Here is a 20,928-nt window from a genome sequence, read left to right on the forward strand (position 1 = left end):
TTGTTTCCTTATGCCTCACCCATGATGGTCAGCCTTGCAGCAGGCCTCCTGCTATTAAACTTTCCTTGAGGAGATGTCAACAACTGTCTGTTCACCCCATTTAGGCCACCGACACCAGAAGGGTTGGTTCTTCTACCCAGGCCTGGCATAAACCAATGAGTGTATTGAGCTTACTCACAGGAGTGTGGGTGACTCTCAAAGAGTTTTGTTGCCTGAGAGTTTCACCTCATGATAGATCATGAACACAGGGAAGCTCCATCATGGAGTCCATGTTAACTATTATTATTAATTATTGTTATTATTATTATTATTGAGACAGAGTCTCACTCTATAGCTCTGGTGGACTTGTAACTCTCAGAGATCCACTTGCCTCTGCCTGGAAGTGGTGGGATTAAAGGCGTGCTCCAGCATGCCTCATCCCTCTGTCATCCATGGTTTATTTTGATTGATAATTCTTGCTCTCACTATTTATTTGTTTGTTTGTATGTGTGTGTGATGTGTGTGTGTGTGATGTGTGTGTGTGATGTGTGTGTGTATGTGTGTGTGATGTGTGTGTGTGTGATGTGTGTGTGTGATGTGTGTGTGTATGTGTGTGTGTGATGTGTGTATGTGTGATGTGTGTGTGTGATGTGTGTGTGTGATGTGTGTGTGATGTGTGTGTGTGTGATGTGTGTGTGATGTGTGTGTGTGATGTGTGTGTGTGTGTGTGTATGTGATGTGTGTGATGTGTGTGTGTCATGTGGAATTCAGACGACAGCTATGGGAAGTCCATTCTCTTCTTCCACTATGGGTTCCAGCAATTGAACTCAGATGGCTTTGATGGCCAGTGCTTTTACCCTCTGGGCATCTTGCCATCCCTGCCCGTGCTATTTGAAGACATAGAGGTTGCAGGCAGACTTGATACATCATTCCTACTAACAGACTTGGCAAGAGAATGGCAAGATGGTGGCTGAAGCTTTGTCATTTCGAGTGTGGGCAGGATCCTGACGGCTTCCCTGATTTCAACCGGCTGATTTATTACTATGCTAGGGACCAAGCCCGATGCCTTGAGCACGCCTGCTCTGGGACTGCACTCTCCCCAGCCCCCCTCCAACCCTCGTGGAAATGCAGCCTTTCATGAGCTTGTATGTCTACCTAGATTGCCAGCTGAGTTGGGGGCAAGGTCAAGTTTGAGAGGTCATGCCCTAGTGAGTGCTAGGCCTTCCAGTAGGGTGGAGACTCCGCCTTGGTTCCACTGGGATTGCATTTGAACCTCACCCATGTCTCTGGTTTCTTGCTCCAACTCCAGATATTTTAATTGGCTGGAGTAAAAAACTTTAAAGCCTCCAAGTGACACTACCTCGTAAATTCCTGGTCAAGGCCAAGATCCCCCATCTGGCTCAGGGTCCATGAGGAGTTTGGCCGCAGGGGTACATGGGAGTTTTGTTTCTTCAGCTGCCTTTGAGATTCTAGTTTGGCTGGCTGGTTGTGAAGCTCCCGAAACGACGAAGTGCCGTGGGAGACTGGAGGGGTGTTCTTCTCTCCCCACCTGTCCAGTTCCAGCCAACAAGACACGAGACAAGGCTCCGGCTTCTCTGTCCGCTTTGTTGCTGTTCACAGCATTACCCAAGCTGTGGTGCAGCTCCCCCCACCCCCAGATTTCCTCACCTTAGGGTCCTCCCTTGTTTCTTCTGTGCCGGTCCTCTGACAAGTGGGGCATCTGACAGGTGTTACGAGGGAACGATGGTCATGCATGTAGTTGTCATTTTCTGAATTTTTGGGGAAGCTGGAAACTTGGAAGTTTATGAAAAATACTTGGGGTTTTCAATGTCAGTGGCTAATTAAAAACACCTTAAAAGCCCCACATATTTTCAGAGGCCAGAATTGGCCCTGAATTCCAAGACAGCCTGGGTGTTCTATACACAGCCCATTCCGGTTGGAAAACTAACCCTGCAACTAACCTAAGGGATTTTGCTCTGCTTGCGCTGGTGGAAGACAAGATTCCTGGAGTGCTCGGATCTGTGCAGCCAAAAACTTTAGTCCCTTAACCCGGTCTGTGATTGCTGGCTGGGTAGATCCTTGACCAAAGCCAAGCCCCAAGCATGTATGTCTGACTCTGTACCCCATCCATGTCCCCTGAATGTCTTTCTAGAATCACTTTGGTCCTCTCTCCCTGACACGTAGCCAGACTTTGTAGGAGATGTACAAAATGTATCCGTTTCCCTGGAGTAACAAAGCAGAAGAAAGAAGGGAAGTTACATTGTTCTCTCTGCTCTTCCTTCTCAGTCCACAGATGCTCCCGCCCCTGTGTCACCCAGGGGCTGAGCACTGGACAAAGCTCCTTGTTTTAGGCTGCCATGTATCTGCAAGTGACCAAATGTTTCTCTCTCAATACTCCCTTTGTGCATGATGATGTGGCTGGCATTTGTTGCTAAAAATAGATTGGCAACAGATGCCCTCGTTGTTGGGCGCTGGGTACATGCAGCACAAATTAAAAACCCGAGACAAAGGGTTCAAATGCCTGGCAGCTTTATCAACAGCTCTTACTGCTAGGAACAGGCCTTATGCTGTGCCGGGCAAGGTGAGGGGCTGACTCCCGTGAGCCCGGGGAATTGAGTTCACAGGGTGGATGCCATTGGGAATGCAGGTGGGGCTCTTGGGAGAAGGGCCCAGGAATATAAAGAACCACCAGTCCAGAATCTCTTGTAAGCATAAGCAATAGGCCTGTGGTGGAAATGGTGATATCTAGTCATCATTGGACCCAGGAGAATCAGGAAGTAAGGCTGGATGCTTCACTGGGCTCGCCTCAGGTCGTGACTCTCTTTGCCATCCTCTTCATCTTCCTCAACAGGGCCTTCTTTAATATGTCAGAGGAGGTTGAGGGCCATGAACCTCTAGGGTCTAAGCATGAACCCCTAGGACTTTCTTTTTTCCTGCCGTATGCTCACAATGCTTTTATTTCCCTCTTTGAGCAATTTTAAGTGTTTCTTAACATCCACCAATGTATCTTTTCTCCCTTGAATTGTACTTGCCTGGGGAGTGTGGGGAGTGTGGGAGTTAACACCATCACTGAGGAGGAGAATGTCTGCCTGTATCTGTGACCTCCCACGTAGAGCCACTTGCTCTTGGTGTTATTGTGAACATTTCCTGCCCACGTGACCCAGCTACTAGCAGAGTGCTGTCAAAAAATGTCAAACAAGTAGATCTTGGCTCTCAGCTCTGGGGGATCGTGTTGGGAGGGCTCTGTACTTTGATTCTCCTGAGGCAGGGTCTTGCTTCCTAGCTGAAGGTGGCCTCCAGCCCCTACTCTTCTCGGCTGACTTTCCTGAATGCTGGAATCATCAGTACGTCTCCTACACCCAGCTCAGTGATTCCATCTTTAAGAAAAAAAATTTGTTTATTTTTATATGTATGGATGTTTAGACTGCATATCTGTCTGTACACCATGAGTTTGCAGTGTGGTATCCTTGGAGACCATAAGAAGTCATCAGAATCCCCAGGACTGGGGTTACAGATGGTTGTGATTGGGCATGTGGGTCCTGGGACTTGAACCCGGGTCCTCTGAAAGAATAGCCAGTGCCCTTACCTGTGGAGTCATCTCCCCAGCCCCATCAACAGTCTTGATTTGGAATTTGTAAATCCTCCAGTTAGACACCTGAGTTTAGTCTTTCTAAAATTAAATGAAAGCCCAGACAACTGCCTTCTAAGTTCCACATTTTATTCACTGTCCACAGTGGTTAGCACCGAGCCTGGGCTTGAATTAATGAATTGTTGCTACGTTCCCACCAGTATTCAGGGGGAAAGCCTCTACTTCATCTGAATGGGGTTGAGTGGAAGGATGCTCAGGTAGGATACCAGCCTCCTTCTCCTCTGAACAGTGACTTCCAGTGATGGGATGATATCAACAGCCTTCAGATAGAAGAATGAAACCAAGATGTTTATCCCAGTGTGGAGACATGGCTTTGGGTCTTACTGCTGCATTATTGCACAAGCTTCTGTCATGTGCTGGAGAAACAAGCAAGCACATTGGAGTCACACGTAGCATTGGGAAGAAAGTCCTATCAAGGGTTTTCCTACAGTATTTACTTGCTGAATTTACTGCATGTTCCAGACTTCAGGGGCATTACATAGTGTTTGATCTTTATGCATGTGCACATATGTGGGTGCATGTGGAGGCTGGAAGACAACCTGAGATCACTTCAGGAACATTATCTCCTTGGAGATCGGATGGCTCCTTGGCCTGGTGTTCCTAATTAGGCTAGAATGGCTGACCAGCAAACCCAGAAGCCTCTTGTCTTGCCTCATGGCACTGGGATTATAAGTATGCCACCACTCAGATCAATTTTGTATGGATTCTAGGGTTTGAACTTAGGTCTCCCTGCTTGTGAGGCAAGCAATTTTCCATCTTCCCAGAGCTAGGACTATTTACTTTTAAAAGAGGTCAGTTCAACATCCCTGAAGTGCTCAGCCATTATCTGATGGTTTCTTCTACTGTGAGCTCATGGGAGGGAGTGGTCAGCATAGCGGGGTTGGGGGTGTGGGGGGTGGGGGGTGCACATACATGCATCCTTCTTATGGGATCTGAAATTGCCTGATACTATTATATTTAAACTCTTTTTAGTGTGATAAAAATATAGAATTTACCATCTCAGCTATTTTCAAGCATGAAGCATACATTTTTGTGAAACAGATATCAATAGCTTTTTCATCCTGTAAGCCTGAGTCTCTGTACTCATCGAATACTACCCAGTACTACTTTAGAACACTGTTCGAAGTTCAACTTTATAGAAAAAATGTCAGCTCTGCCATAGGTGATCAGTGTCTGTTCTGTGTCCTGTTGTCAAAGCATCGCCTACAGTCTAGTTCAGCTAGCTGTCTCCCACCTATGGGGGGACCCTACCAAGCTTGTAGGTTTGTTCTTATCTGGAAGGGAAAGAATGAATTCTAACCCAAAAGAAAACTCCTTCTTAGCTCCCTATCATTTCCCAACCCACATCTCCTAACTTCCTCACGCTATGTTGATTCTCTTTAATGCTAGAGACTCTACAGAGAGGGGAGCCAAAGACACAGCCTCAGGGGCCTAAAACCGACTGACGATTGTTACAGCCATGTGCTAACACGTCTCCATTACACCGGTTTCTACCGTTACACCGGTTTCTACTGTTGCTGCTGCCTGCCTAAACAATCCTCGGCACCACCGTTTATAATAGTTTCTCAACCCGAATATTTTGCGCCTATTCTTGCTTGTCTGTGTTTCTTGTCACATTTCAACTCCTGTGACGTCGAGGTCCCCTGGCCTTGCATGCATTTGATGGTTCAGAACTTGCTAGCTTTGTAAAGCCCTTGCCTTCCTGGTCTCAGGCAGAAGCTTCTGGGGGTACCCCTGACTTCTGCTTTTTCTTCTGGGTACCCACCTGGCTCCAGAAGGTGCTGGGATGAGTTTAGGAGGGAGCATGGAAACCAAATGAAGTTCTGCTTTCTCTGAATACCCAGCAGTCAGTGCAGCCACTGGCTCATGGTGGGCATTTAAGAAACTTTCTGGCCTCTTCTTAAAGAAACAACTAAATAGCAGGTGACGCTGTGCAGCAGGAAGACCCAAGAGAAGGCCAGCAGTCTTAGGGGCCATCGTCCTGGTCAAGGCCACAGAGCTCCTGGAGGTAAAGTTGAAGACAAGGAGTGAATCCCTGTCACCAAGCTGGGCTGCCTGGTCAAGGACATGAAGATCAAGTCCCTAGAGATCTGCTTGTTCTCCCTGCCCGCTAAGGAATCTGAGATTATGGACTTTTCCCTGGGCTCATGTCCCGACCAGTGGGATCTTCAGCAGAGACCCTAGAAGGGGGAATGGCAAATGAAAGGGACAAGAGACACAAAGAATTGACAGCAAGACAGTATTCTGATCAAGCTGCAAAATTTTATTTTTCCCAGGTGGATTTTATAGTAAGCAGACCAGGGAACTTTCTTTGGGAAAAGATCAGGGGACTGTTGAGTTGCCAAGCAACCTAACCACAAAACATTGTTGCTAATGGTCAGTGTAGCAGAAAGATAAGGAAATGTTAAGTTATTTTCTAATAACTTGTCCAGGCATGTCAAAAGTTTCTGGTTAGTGGCTCAATACTGGACAACAGAAACTTAACTCAGGCAGGCAATATGGCATGGCTCTTAAGATTGTCCTCAGCAGGCTCATCCCTAAAGGACGAGCTTCTAAAGATCATGCCAGGGCAGAAGCAGACTTGGGATGGCCAGCGGACCAGGTTCAAGGCTTTTGTTACTATTGGGAACTACAATGGCTATGTTGGTCTTGGTGCTCCAATGAGGTAGCCGCTGCCAGCCGAGGGGCCATCATCTCCGTCAAGCTGTCCATTGTGCCTGTTCGGGGAGGCTGCTGGGGGAACAAGAGCAAGGGAAAAGTTATTAGCCATCTTGAGAGACGTTCCTTCCCTTCCGGCCTCCTCTAAAGGTATTTGCTGACCAGCAGTTTTAGAACTGACCAGAAGTTGAACTCATGGGAAGATAAGGTTGATACAATAAATCTATGTATCCTGGACTTGGCAAAACAAGATATAGGAAGTAATGGGCTCAACTGACCAGAAGTTGAACTCAGGGGAGAGTAGGACTAGAACAATAAATCTGAATGTATCTATCCTGGGTTCAGCAAAAGCAGGACATAGGTAGTAAAAAAAAAATTATGACTCTATAGATACCCTGAATCCTGTTAGCCATTAGTAACCTCATGCTTATATATAAGTTCAGCCAGTAACTTCAAAGAACTACCTCACCCCAGCCCCCTTGTCTGATCCTGAGATATGTAACTCTCTGCACGTAAACCTTTCCTATATAAACCCTTAAAGTGAGTGCTCGGGACCTTCCCTCTTTTCACCCGCTGTAACAGAGTGTTGGGGAGTTCCCTGCCTGGGCCGGAATAAACGAAACCTATTGTTCTTGCATCAGAAGTTGGCTCCTTGGTGGTCTTGTTGGGGGTTCACACGTGGGCATTATACAAGATTGGCAAACCCCACACTGTTCTGTGCAAGGTGACAGTCGCTGTGGCTCTGTGTTGGTGTGTCTCATCCCTGCCCCCAGGCGCACTGGCATCATCTCTGCTCCTGTGCTCAAGAAGCTACTGATGATGGCCGGTACTGATGACTGCTACACATCAGCAGGGCTGCACTGCCACCCTGGGCAACTTTGCCAAGACCGCCTTTGATGCCATCTCCAAGACTTACAGCTACCTGACCCCAACCCCTGGAAAGAGACTGTGTTCACCAAGTCTCCTTATCAGGAATTCACTGACCATCTTGTGAAAACCCTCGCTAGAGTCTCTGTTCAGAGGACCCAGGCTTTAGCTGTGGCCACCACATAGGGGTTTTTATTCAAGAAAAATAGAGTGAATTAAGTTTGTTGAGAGAGGGAGGGAGGGAGGGAGGGAGGGAGGGAGGGAGGGGAACTTCCTGAGACTGAGGCTCCAGGTGCAGTCCCCAGCATTCCCGCTGTGGCTTGCAGTTGTCTGTAACTCCAGTTCTAGGGGATCCACCAGCCTCTGATGGCCTCCACTGGCACCAGGCACACAAGTGGTTCACAGAGCACACACAGGCAAACACTCTCACACACAAAATGAATAGGAAAAGAGGCCTTCTGAGAGCAAATGGACTGGAGCGATAAAGCCTAAATGAACCGTCTCAGGGAAAAGTCTTTCTTCCTCCCCTCCTTCCTTCTTCCTCCCTCCATTGGAATTTGACTTTACAACAGTCACATGGTCGGCATCTGAAGGTGAAGGTAGCTACCACACAGGAGGAGGAGATGAAGCTGGGGGTGGAGGGGTGGGGTAAGTAGGAGGTTGTCGGGAGGGTGCATGGCTTGAGGGTGTGAGGGAGGTAGGGCAGGCAGACTGTAGGGGAAAAGCAGCGAGGGGAGAGAGAAGTACTTCCTGCTGTGGAGGAGGACTCAAGGTCGAGTGGAATGTGGCATGTTTGTCTAAGGGCATCTGCAGGGTGAGCGTGGTAAGAGAGGGGCCTAAGAAAGGGGCAGTGGTCATGTGACCAGCAGCAGGGCTGGTGTTATGGGAAGGCATGGGATTGTGATTGGAGAGTGTGCGTAGACAGTCGCATCTCTGGTAGGAAGTTACCTCACCTGCAAAGTACAGTAGAAGGAGTCGGGGCAGCAAGGGTCTTGCTCATTCAGTGTGGTGGTAGAGTGCCATCGGCACAGTGTGGGGGACAAGACAGGCACATGTTTTCAAAGAACCTGGGCTAGAAACCCAAATCACAGAAGTGTACACCGATGCCCTTGTATTTCACCTCAGCCACTGTCTCTCCCTTAGGCCTCAGCTGTAGCTCTGCATAGGCGTTAGGCTGTCTAGCTCTGAGCAGAAGGACCTAAAGGAACTCAAGCCAAAGCTGCCTCCTCTGTGAACAGAGTCAGTGGAGAAAGAAAGGACTCAGGGTGACCAGCAAGGACAAACTGATGAGCATTCCGGAGTATTCCTCTATGCTGCTAAGACATTCCCCTGGAATGAGCACTCAGCAAATATTTGGATCAGCTCTAGGTCTTCCCACCCTGTAATTTTTTTCAGAATCTTGGAGTAAAGAAATTTGTAATTTTAAAAAGCAAAGTCAAAATTATAATTTTTATCATTGCAAGGTGAGCACGTGGAAAAAAACAAAACAAATACAACACAAAACAAAAAACCAAAATAGTGTCTCATACTATGAGCAAAAAGAAGTCGAATAAATACAATTATCTGTGAGGTGTTGCACAAATTCTAATTGGTCTTTATAAAAACCCAGAGTCAGATATCAGGGTGAAAGCTGAAAGATCAGAGAAGCAGAACAGCCAGCCACTAGTTCTTACCTCTACACAATCCTTAGCCAAAAAGGGCTCGGATTTCCAGTCTCCTCCTGTCTTATATTTCTCTCTACCCAGCCACATCACTTCCTGTCTCCACCTCCCTAGTGTTGAGATTAAAGGCATGAGATCCCAAGTGCTGGGATCAAAGGAATGTGCCACCACTGCCTGGCCTCTATGGCCAGTGGCTTAACTCTGCATCTGAACTTCAGGCACGCTTTATTTGTTAGATCACAAACAAAATGTCACCATAGTAGGGTATGCAATTGTTGTTTATATCTGGCAGCCACAGGAGGCTGAGATGAAACTCTAACATACCATGAGGGTAAGGCAGTGGGGCAGAGATGTGTATGCTCTGTGAGTGTGCGCGTGTGTGCATGCATTCGTGTGTGCTCGCACATGCACGTGTTAGGTGCTGTCCACTTCTGCTCTCACTGACCTGAAACGCAACAAGTAGGCGACACTGACCTTTGAGCCCCAAGGACCCACCTTTCTCTGCCTCCCCAGCGTGAGATCACAAGTCTGTGCCACCACGCCCTCCCCTTTACTCAGGCTCTGTGCATCAAACTCAAGTGGACTCTTGAGCTTGCGCTGACCCTCCACCCCCACGTTCGCATGGCCGTCACTGTGACGCTAAGCCATCTCCCCACCCTGCTTTTGTTTTCAATGCTTTCCGGACCACTCCAGTACGTGAGTCTCCGCTCAGAAATATGATCAAAGGACTCAAGTTTTCAGTAATATTTTTATTTGTTTTGGTTGATTTTTTTGAGATAGGTCTTGCCATGTAGACTAGGCTGGTCTTAAATTCTCAATTCTCCTGCCCCCTTCTCTCCAGTCCTGGGATTATAAGCCCGAGTCACCCTGCTTGGCTCATTAACCTAATGTATAATATCTTTCCAAACCGCGGGTTATAATCCATTAGTGGCTCTGAGAAAACCCTTAATTAATTAATTAATTAATTAATTAATTAATTTGGACACAGGGTCTCAAGCCCGCCCTGCCTTTGAACTCCTGGTCCCGTTTCTACTTGCCCAGGCACACACCACCACAGCTTGTTTTAGTACTGGGAATGGGACCCAGGACTTCTCACATACTCAGGCAAGCACTCCACCCACAAAACGACACCCCATCCGGTTTCCTCTGCTCTGTATGCCACCAGCCTTCCTCAAGTTCTTCCCACATGCTTTTCCCTTCTGGGGAAAGTCGTCCTAGCGTGGGCTGCTTTCCGCCGCCTGTCAGTTCAGATACTGTCTTCTCAGGCCATCTCCCAGGACTACAGCCTAAAGTCCTGTAGAGGTCATACGGTGGATTTTCATGGTGGGTTTTCAGCAATTCCTTTAACAGCACGCCATTTGAATTAATAACAAGCTTTCCCTCTGGGCTGTATTCACCACACAGAGACCCTGATCTTGTCATCACTGTACTAATTGGAGGTGGGAGTGTGCAGGTGGGGGAGGCTCATAAGCCGTGGGAGGAATAAAGGGTCTTGACGGTCTTCCCCTTCTGAGTTTCAGTTTGATGTCTAACTCTAGCACCAAGTAAACCACAGCAGGGCTGTGCTGTCAGCTTAGGAACTTCCCTTAACAGGGCTTTATTTGTCTTACAGAGCCCTGTTTAACTTTTAATTACGGTTTTTTTTTTTTTTTTTTTTTTTTTTTTTTTAGACAGGATTTCTCTGAATAACAGTCCTGGCACTAGCTCTGTAGATAAAGCTGGCCTTGAACTCATAGAGATCCGCCTGCCTCCTCTGCCTCTGCCTCCCCACTGCCTAGAGACTGATGCGGAACGGCAGGCTTAGGTTCCAGAGAGCACTGCTCTGTGGGCATCTCCCGCCCCTGTGCATCCCGGGGCGGGGGCCCTGGTGCGAACAAGCCCCGGCTTCTCATCCCCAGCCCCGGGGACCATCTCTTGGACTAGATCAGAGCAGCGTGGAGGGGTAGGTCTGGCACCCAGCAGCAAGGCGGCAGGTGACCAGTGTCCACGAGCGGGTGCCGCCGCAGAAAGGCCGGCCGAGCGCTGCAGCCATCTTCGGGGTGGAGGCGGAGAAGGGGCGCGGCCTTGGCCCGGAGCCGCCCCGCCGGAGCGGCGCACCGCGGACTTCCCTGCTCCTGCGGCGCCCAGGCGCGCAGAGGCCGCCATGGGCTGTGCGCGCTGGCTCGCCCTGGGCGGCCTCCTGGCCCTGGCCGGGCTGCTGCAGGCCAGGCTGCTGCTCCCGAACCAAGCGGGCTTCGGAGAGTGCGACCGCTTCTTCTACGCGGGGACCCCGCCCGCTGGGCTGGAGACCGAGGCGCACGTGAAGATCTGTCAGCGCTTCGCGGGCGCCGAGCGCTTTGCCACCCTGTACAGCCCGGGCCACCGCATCCCTGTGTTCTCCGCGTTCCGCGCTGCGCGCCCCGCGCCCCTCAGCACCGAGCAGCGCGGGCTGCTGGAGCCGCAGGTAAGCAGGGTTCGGCCGAGGGTGGGGGTGGGGTCGGACGTGACGGACCGACCCGAGGTTTTGATCCACTCCACCCTGTAACTGCAGCCTGCCTTGCCCCGGTGGGAGTCGTCACTTAAGCCGCAGGGGCGGGAGGTCCCCTGGGGAGATGGCCCTCCCTCCTTGTGGGCGCAGACGTCTGCAGTGTCTGGTTGGTTTCCTGGGTAGTAGAGGACATGGACTGGGAGACAGCATTCGGTGACCAGGGGAGATCCGCGGGAAGCACAAGCTTCCCAGGCCCGCGCTCGTCCCCTCAGCAGCATTCACCAGGGTGATGGGCAAGTTCACCCCATTTTACAGGCTCAGGAGCTTGCAGAAGATCACCCAGGTGGTAAGATGAGCTGGTCTTGAGGCTAGGAAGTCACTGCCCTTTCTGCTGGGGAAAAGCTTCTGAGAGTGCATGGACTTTGAAAAACTCCGTGGGTCAGTACCCACGGAAGAAGGGCAAACTAGTTTTTCCCGACTCTTCGATTCTATAGATTATCAGACCTTTGGCAATCATGTCACCTTGCATAGTGTTGGGTCTGTCTGGTGGCAGGGATCAAATACTCAGAAAGGCCTCTCTGGGCCCTGCAGAACCTGCTGACTGACTCTCCTCTGCCAGGTCCCCGCTACACTCCCTGTCTGCCTCTCTCTGACCTCTCCCAGCCTTCCAACCCTGCATGTCCACAGCCTTTGGTTCCTATGGCCACCATTACAAAGCATCAGGCTTTCAGGTGGCTCCACCTGAATGTGTGGGTTGTTTCTCTATCATGTTTCCAGCTACCAGATCTTGGCTGGGCAGGTTTCAGGCAGGCTGCACCAATATTACCTTCTACATCCTTCCAGCAGCATGTTGATCTCAGGACCTGTGAGGCCAGGCCAGTGAAAAGGGTTACTAATGTGTAAATATAGGGAAGACACATTCAGATCTAAAATTACCTTCCCCCAGTGTACCCTAGAACCCAAAGTTCTTTATGTTCCCCGGGTCTGGGAAGAGAGCAGCAACCTAGTCCATTCTCACCAAGGAGCTCAGTAGCATCTGGAGGGGACAAACGTACACAGGGTGAAGTCGTGAGAATTCTGAATATACTGGTGACCACCTGCTGCCTGCCTGTGTGCATTCAGACCCTGTTTCCTCTAGACTAGCTATTGACCCGTGATGACTGCAGGATTATAATAACATAGGATGGTTGTGGGGGGCGTTAAGTGAGCTACTATATGTTCTGTTCTCCAGAGGGGCAGGACACATAAGTACCAGCTACTCTTATGCTGTCCACAAAACACATAATTTAACCAAGGTAAAACAGAGTCCTGCTAGATTTAATCCATTGGTAAAGTGATAGGGGAAAGCTTTAGGGTCTGGTTGGCATTTGTGCTGAGCCTGGAAGGATTAGGTAGGGTTCAGGAAGGAGATGAAGAGAAAGAGAGAGAAGAAATTTCAGCCTGGCATTATATGAGATGGGCGTGGGAGATTTGTGGATCATTGCTCAGGAATGATTGGGGCAGGTAAGCTAATACTGTATCATAAGCTATGGAGCCCAAGGACTCATAATAAAGGGGAGTCATGGGAGGGAGGAGCAGAGGAAGAAGTCATCAGGGGAGACTTAGGTGAGCCACATGACTGTTATTAAGGGAGTCATAAGGGAACAGGGTTTGACAGTGAGCCTGTGGAGACCCTGGGCGGAACAATGGGGTGAGGCTGTGAGATCAAGGTGGAGAGCTGAGAGAATAGTTCCAGACAGCAGCTGGAGCTGGGAGACGTCCTGACTTCTGCAAAATACTGGAGGTTTGGACTGTGGCTCAGCGTGTGCCTGGCATGCACTTATCCCCAACACTGCATAAAATGGGGCTCATGCACACAGTTTCAGCATTCAGATCAGGAGTTCAAGGTCATGCTCAGGCTGCACAGTGAGTTCTAGGCCAGCTTGGGCTTTCTTAGAACAAACAAACACATTCATCCCCCATGCTGTTGGGGAGTCTCCAAGGCTGAGAACCGAGGCCACTTTTCCCTGCAAGATTTCTTCCACAGTATCCTCCCTTGAAGTCAGCAAGGGGGCCAAAGAAGATTGAAGGGAAGGGGTGGGGAGGGAGGAGACAGAAGCACAGGTACCTCTGGAACCACTGCAGCAGGCTGCCCCTGCTTCTGTTCCAAGACCTGCCTCTCCGCCAATGCCCTGCTGCAAGCCCTGCTCAGGGCTCAGTGTGTGCTTCCAGCTGCTTCCAAGACGTTTCTGTTGCCAAGTTCTTTTGTGCCTGTATCACCTTATGAGGTCAGCATGACCAAGAGGTCCAGGAGGCAGGAGGCAGGCAATTCAGCACTGGCCTATGACAATGAGTCAGGCAGGGTGGCACCAGCCCAGCTGGGCAGCAGGGCAGCTCTGGGGTAGCCTGCAATTGCCCCCAAAGAAGGTCTCTGAATGTAGTCACTGGTGCTAACAACCTTCCAGAGGTGTTGCTGCTCAACACCTTGGGGACAAAGTTCAAGCCGCAGGCTGGGCACTTCCTTTCACAAGACCCTTGTGCTGGATCCTGGTTCCTGGCCAAGTCCTGTCCCTCTTGTCACCACACCCGCAGGAATGTAGCCAGGCCTGCGTTACCTGTGGTCCCCTGGAATGCCGTTCTCACATAGCTCCCGCCAACCCTGACCTTTCAGCTTCTCCCACTCTACCCTTACACCTTTGCTGGAATATCTTCTTCCAAAGTACTCCCCATCTGGACAGACCCTCCTCCTAAGTTAGGACCACACTCCTGTGCTCTCCTGTACTAGTCCCCATCTCTTTATTCTCCACAGGGTCTTGCTATGTAGCCAGGCTGTCCCCAAGTTCTCCATCCCCCTGCCTCCACCTTTCTAGGATGGGGATTACAGGCTTTGACCACCATGGCTGATTTTGTTTCTTCCTCCCCCTTCTTCTGAGACAGGATTTCTTTGTGTAGCAGGCTGTCCTGGAACTCACTTTGTGGCCTCCAACTCGGGGATCCTCCTGTCTCTGCCTCCTGAATGCTGGCGATAACGGTGTGCACCACCATGCCTAGTTCTGATTTCTTCGCTTTTGTACTTGCTGCGGTGCTTTGTAATTGTCTGTTCCATTGTCTGTCTCCCCTGCTTGAGCCCTAGAATTCTGGCCGAGGATGTAGGACATAGGTTATTCATTCTTGCAAATACAGAGCTTAGCACACAGAAAGCAGTGAATCAGTGATGGAATAAATAACCATGAGCTGGAGGATCCCTCAGGTGCAGTGGTGAGTGGCTCTGCATGGGTGTTTTTAGTGGGGTGTTTCCCTGGGTCGGAAACCTGTCCTTATTGCTGGCCAGCGGCCTCTGCTTTCAACATGTTTATAGGTAGAGCTCAGAGCCTTTCTCTATGACCTCCCATCCAGCACTAACTAGCTCAGGGCCTGGAGACACGGCAGTGATTTGGTTTCCATCTGTGCCCACAGGCCCCAGGGTTCCCAGCCCTGCAGCCTGGTGATAGATAGCGTTGAGGGACAGAAAGAGCAGTGTAGAGGGAAGCAGAGAAAGCCCTGTGGCCTGCTGGAGAGAGGCTCACCTTTATTATTTATTTATTTTGGTTTTTCGAGACAAGGTTTCTCTGTGTAGCTTTGTGCCCGTCCTGGATCTCGTTCTATAGACCAGGCTGGCCTTGAACTCACAAAGATCCACCTGCCTCTGCCTCCCGAGTGCTGGGATTAAAGTCGTGTGCCACCACCGCCCTGCCAGAGGCTCACCTTTAAACCTAACATGGACAGATGTTGAGAGGCAGAGAGGGAAACACCCCCCTGTGACCATCCTGTCTGGGGACATTTTCCCCAAGACTCCAGAGCAGTGTTGGATTTAAGGAACAGGGTCTGCCAGTGCCTCAATGCAAATGGAATATTTTTGTATATGATGCCAATCATCTCCAATGTATATTCCTGTCCAAATCCAACAAGACCTTATTTTATAAATATGAACGTTAAAGAGGAATGGCCTTAGAACCAGTGATGGCTGTGTACATTCAGTGATCTTAAAAAGATACACTGAGGTAGATTCATCACTGTCTCTTCATTGTTGACACAAGGAAATTGGCTCAGAGAGGTAAACTGGTGTCCAAGGTCACACAGCTTGGATCTGAAAACAGGACCCATTGCTTTTAGTCTAGTGTTCTTTTAATATACACGGGCATTCTCGTGTCTCTTTCATAAGGGAATCTTAATTTCTCCTCTTTCTCTTTTCCACTGTCACAGACAAGTGAGAATGTGCATGCAGATGCAGAAATACTGTTTGAGCTCCAGTGGTTCTGCAGTGACGGGGATGTTTCTAGAGGACCTTAGAAGGTTGTTTTTCATACTTCAGTAAATACCCGTGAAGTGGTCCCAGTCAGAACCTGGAGTTCTCAGTCTTTGGTTTTTGGCAGTTGCTTGCTGCCTACACACCCAGAAGCAGGTGGTCACACTGTTTAGTGTATCGTAATCTCAGCCCCTCTTTATTGAATCAGAAACAGATATGTAGAAGGCACCACACACTGAAGTTTCTGTGTACAGGCTGCAGCAGACAGGACAGTTTTGGGTTTTACTTCTTGATAAAAGGCTTGCTTCAGATTCCTGGACTGCCATGTACAAGCTGTGTGACCTTGTGTCTGCCACCCTGCATTTCCTGTTTGTTTATTAGAGGCAATAGAGTGGGATTGGGACACTATAGTAAGCATGCAGTGTAGCACTGGGACTATAGAAACACATCGTTAGTACTAATGTGTATACTAGAGGGTGCTGGCTGATCACAAATGCGCACACACTGGGCTAGGTGGGTGCCTTTTGCACTACCACATAGACCCTTCAACCGTGAATATTCTCAAATACGCTACATCCCACACCCATGTCAGTGCTCAGCACATAGGGAAAACCTGAAGGAGTGAAAAATTGGGTGGATGGATGTGTGCGTGTTGGATGTGTGCATGATGGATGGATGGGTGCAAGATGGATATGTGCATGATGGATGGATGGGTGCATGATGGATGGATGGGTACATGATGGATGGATGGGTGCATGATGGATGGATGGGTGCATGATGGATGGATGGTTGCATGATGGATGGATGGGTGCATGATGGATGGATGGGTGCATGATGGATGGATGTGTGCAAGATGGATATGTGCATGATGGATGGATGGGTGCATGATGGATGGATGGGTGCATGATGGATGGATGGGTGCATGTGTGGATGGAATAAATTGATAGAAAACCAGTAATAACAGATGGGCATCAGAGATATCTCCACCCTTTCTGGTGCTGAGCAACCAAGAAGTGTTGTATCACAAACAGTGAGTAAGGACATTTGAAGCCTGGGTGAAGCTGGAAGTGCAGGACTTGGGGGCAGTTCCCATGTCAATCACAAGCTGGAAGTGCAGGACTTGGGGGCGGTTCCCATGTCAATCACAAGCTGGAAGTGCAGGACTTGGGGGCAGTTCCTGTGTCAATCACAAGTTGGAAGTGCAGGACTTGGGGGCGGTTCCCATGTCAATCACAAGCTGGAAGTGCAGGACTTGGGGGCAGTTCCTGTGTCAATCACAAGTTGGAAGTGCAGGACTTGGGGAGGGTTCCCATGTCAATCACCCGCAGCTTCCTCAGAGTGCAGGAGCCCCTTGCCTACCCTGGCTCTTTCTTCATCTTCGGATTCCCATTACTCTTCAGGCCATTTTTGGGATCATGCTAAGGGCTTGCTCTCCATCAGGAACACATCTACCCAGGGGTAATTCTCCATATTAGATCTCTTACTTCTGGCCAAGGTCTTCACCATAGAACTTAAAAAAAAAATCATGTAATAACTCTAGGTCCGGTAACCCATGCTTTCTAGTGTAAGACACTCAGTTCAAAGTGGCTAATGAACTTATCCAAGGTCACTCAACTGTCAGACAGTAGATCCCAGGCTGCCTGCCCCCTCTCCGGTGCTGAGCAACCAAACCCCTGCTGCATTTCTTCTCTCTCGAGCCACTTTGTAGATGAGTGTCCACTTGGACCGACAAGACAGCTTATCGGGGAAGGGCACTTGCTGCCAAGCCTGAGGACCTGAGCTTGGTCCTTGGAACCCACATGGTAGAAGGAGAAACTCCACAGACTTGGCTTCTGACCCCCACACATGCCCCATGACACGTGCCCCCTCCACCCATAATTTTTTTTTTTAAGAGAGAGAAAGAAAGTGTGGAGTTGAGTAGGTGGGAAGGTGAGAAAGGTCTGGGAGGAGTTTGGGAAGGGAAAAGTGTGATCAGAATATATTGTATGAAAAAAGTTTTCAATTAAAAATATTAGAAGTTTCTCCAGAGTCCAGGCTGTCTGACTGGATCTGCTGTTTTCTGGAATTGAACCAGTTCTTTGGTTGGCTTACGGCTTTGCCACAAACACATGGCTCTCAAAATCGCAGCTTCACATTGCTGGTGGCTTAGCTCTTGGCTCCTGGTGATTGGATAGAGCTTTCCTTGAGCCATAAACATTTTAATCTCTGGACTTCTAGCTCCTCCCTATTAAACTGCCAACGCTAAAGGTGAAACTGAGGCAGTACAGTCTTCTGGAGAGACTTCTGGGGAGCTGTGCTTCTCTCTCTGTAAGAAGTACCACAATCAAGGGAAGCTGGGATTTCCCGCATTCGAGACGCTGTTCCTTTCTACTGTGCTGTTCCTTTTTATTCCATGAAACTTGGCATGGGTCAGAGCAGTCATCCTCCTGATTCTGTGTGTTTGTTCAAAGAAAGGAAAGAAAGGGCCGGGCAGGTGGTACTTGCTGTCAGGGGTGGAGGCAAGAGCATCAGCCTTGTATGAGGTCATCCTGAGCTACATAGTGAGCTTATGAACAGCCTGGGCTACATGAGACCCTGTCTGAAGAACTAAACAAAAAGGGAAGGAGGAAGGGGAAGCAGAAACTGATTTTTGCACTGAACCATGTGTGGAAGGCCACTCAGCATTCCTGTCGTGTTTTTATCGACTCTGTACTGGACAGAAGTGTAGCTCACCCCAAGGGGGTCATTCTGAAGGCATTATTTAAAAATATAAATCAAATATCATGTTTAGTTAACTTACTTTAATTTCAGATTGCCCTGAGCTGTGATTGCTCTTCTGTTAGAGACATACAGAGCTTTCACCAAGCCTAGGACTCTTTACTCCAGAATTCATTGAGTCAATAGGTAATCCTTGAGCATCTGCTGTATTTCATTGCTGATATTAGATTAATGAACCAGATAGACATACCTGCTGTCTTAGGGCTTGATATCTGACAGAGGATACAAATGACAAGTAAAATGAATAAATGAAAAAAACATTGCATGCCAATAATTTTAAGTTCGGAGGAGAAAAAGAAATTAAGGTAAGATCTCAAGAAAGGGTGTGGTTTGGAAGTGTTTTCTTACAACAGTGTCGTTGAGCATGGGAACAAACCTGAAGGCAGGGAGGGAGCCATTTGAGAAGATATCTAGGGCGAGAACATTCCAGGCAAAAGGAGTTGTAAGTGCAAAGGCCCTCTGGTATGTGTGGCCTTTGTATGAGGAAGAAACAAGAGCTAGCATGGCATGGCAGGAAATGAGTGTTAGAGGTGGGGAGGGAGCCAGGGTCACTCGGGTTCTGGTGGGCTTTGGGGAAGAATGGATTTTTCCTTAGTGTGAAATGCGAAGTCTTCATGCAGGGCTCAGAGCAGAGGCTGACACCGTGATCCAATTCACATTTAATAGAACGGTTTTGGTGCTCGTGAGAACAGACTTGTGGGCTCAACAGCAGAAATGGAGACTAGTTAGGAGAGTCATCCAGCAAGAGACAGTGTCGGCTTGGTCAGTGTTTGGAGGACTTGGGTCATGACTGTGTGGTTCTCAATGTGTTTTGAAGAAAGGACTAGGGATCTTTGGGGTAAGAGGATGGGTGGAGTTGTGGATGAGGCAGTAGAATTCCTGTGAATGAGAGGACAGTCCTGGGAGAGCCAGTTTGGGAGCATATCAAAAGCTGGTATTGGCTGGAAGGACAAGAACACTATGGTGGCTACTAGAGGTGGGGGCATGGAGCTGCCCTTTTACGAGTACTGGTTAGTGGCTGGGTGGATATCTCCTAGAAGTGTGCACAGTGTGCACTTACATTTGGTGATGATATGATGTTCATCACGCCGAAAGAGTTCTTACAGTCTTTCATGTCTGCTGCTGTAGTAAAACAGTTTGCCAAAAGCCATAAGTGACAAAGAGCTTATTTGGTTTATAGTTCCGGGTCACAACCTGTCATTACAGGGAAGTCGAGGCGTCAAGAGCTTGAAGCAGCTGATCACATCACACCCAGTAAAGAACAGAGAGAAGTGAATGAAGGCGCATGTGCCAGCGAGTGTCCCGCTTGCCTTCTCCACTCTTACACAGACTGAGACTCCCTGCCTAGGGAGTGGGACCACTCATAGTGGGTGTGTCTTCCTGTCTTAACATAATCAAGATAATCTTCCACAGACAATTTTCAGAGCACATCGCCCAAGAAATTCTATAATTTGTCAAGTTTATAATTAACATTAACCATCAAAAAAGTGTAGATCTCATGTGAAGCTCTCTTACTCCACACACATGCATGCACACGCATGCATTCCAGCAAAAAGACACCGACACAGAGAAACCTTGGAAGGTGTTAGAAACGCCTGCCACTTTTGCATGTTGGCACCAGGGTGTTCACATGCACCAAAACGTCTCAAAATTGTACACATTACATATGTTTGCTTCTTGATATGTTAGCTGTATCTCAATAAAATACTCTCTCTTTCTCTCTCCCCCACTTCATGTGGATGTGTGTGTGTGCATGTGTGTGTGTGTGTTGTGTGTTTGAGATTTAGTTCTGAACATTCCAAATGTGAGACACCTTCAATGGAGACTGCTGTCTCCCCATCCCTGCAGGAAGCCTAGCTTTTCAGGGAAGTAAAACCACAGGAGCCTTGCACATCCTAAAATTTACGAAGTCAGTAATGGAGTGAGCCCACCTCAGGGACTAGAAGAGGCAATGCAGGACATAGCTATCTCACAGTATGGAAGGAACAGAAAGGAGATCGAGCCACAGATACATGTAAGACAGGTGAAGCTCTAATGGGCAGTTCACCTTGAGAGACGAAGGGAGCTGGTTGTGGCCAAAGGCACCACTAGGCTGCTCTACTTAACAGAGGGGGTGGCTGGTTTTTATGTGATGAGGTGGGGAAGACTGAAGCTTAGTGACTGTTCCTCAGTCAAGGCCCGGCTTTCAGTGATGTTTCCTTCTTCTGCATAAACATCCTGGCTTTTGTGCTTGGTGGGCTCATGGTTTATGACTTCATCTAGGAACTGAGAATCTTGCTGCTGTGACGTCATCCTTTTTGGTAAAGCCTTGGTCCCATGGTTTGGTCTGGGCTTTATGATAAGGCTGAGAGCTTAGGTAGGGAGAAACTACAAGAAAGAGGAGAGGAGACACTCACCTGCCAAGGGGCGATGGGCCAAGTTAACCATGCCTGTAGTCTCAGACAAAACAGTTTCAGGTTGTCAGCATGTCTCCATGACTCAGAGGCTAAGACAGCAAAGGGGGCAGACACAGTATGAAGGCAGGTGCCAACGTTTAGTCCATTTCCAGTCATCCAGCAGATGCCTTTAGGTGCTGAGTCAGCTTCCTAGCAAAGCAGGCTTCCGGTTCCCATTGAGTAGTAGCATA

General features: G+C 48.9%; 1 protein-coding gene and 1 pseudogene across 1 annotated transcript in view; both read left to right on the forward strand.

The window, feature by feature from the left end:
* The first annotated feature begins 2,431 nt into the window (after nucleotides 1-2,431).
* LOC119088395 lies at nucleotides 2,432-7,339 on the forward strand (annotated as a pseudogene).
* Nucleotides 7,340-10,517: 3,178 nt separating this feature from the next.
* Nucleotides 10,518-20,928, forward strand: part of Endod1 (endonuclease domain containing 1) — a 33,064-nt gene continuing 22,653 nt past the window's right edge. The window contains exon 1 of the mRNA XM_028862048.2: nucleotides 10,518-11,257. Within this exon, the coding sequence (XP_028717881.1) occupies nucleotides 10,958-11,257 (300 nt within the window). The 5' untranslated portion in view covers nucleotides 10,518-10,957. The remainder of the gene's footprint in view (nucleotides 11,258-20,928) is intronic.

This window comes from Peromyscus leucopus, chromosome 7 (assembly GCF_004664715.2).
Source record: "Peromyscus leucopus breed LL Stock chromosome 7, UCI_PerLeu_2.1, whole genome shotgun sequence".
NCBI lineage: Eukaryota > Metazoa > Chordata > Mammalia > Rodentia > Cricetidae > Peromyscus > Peromyscus leucopus.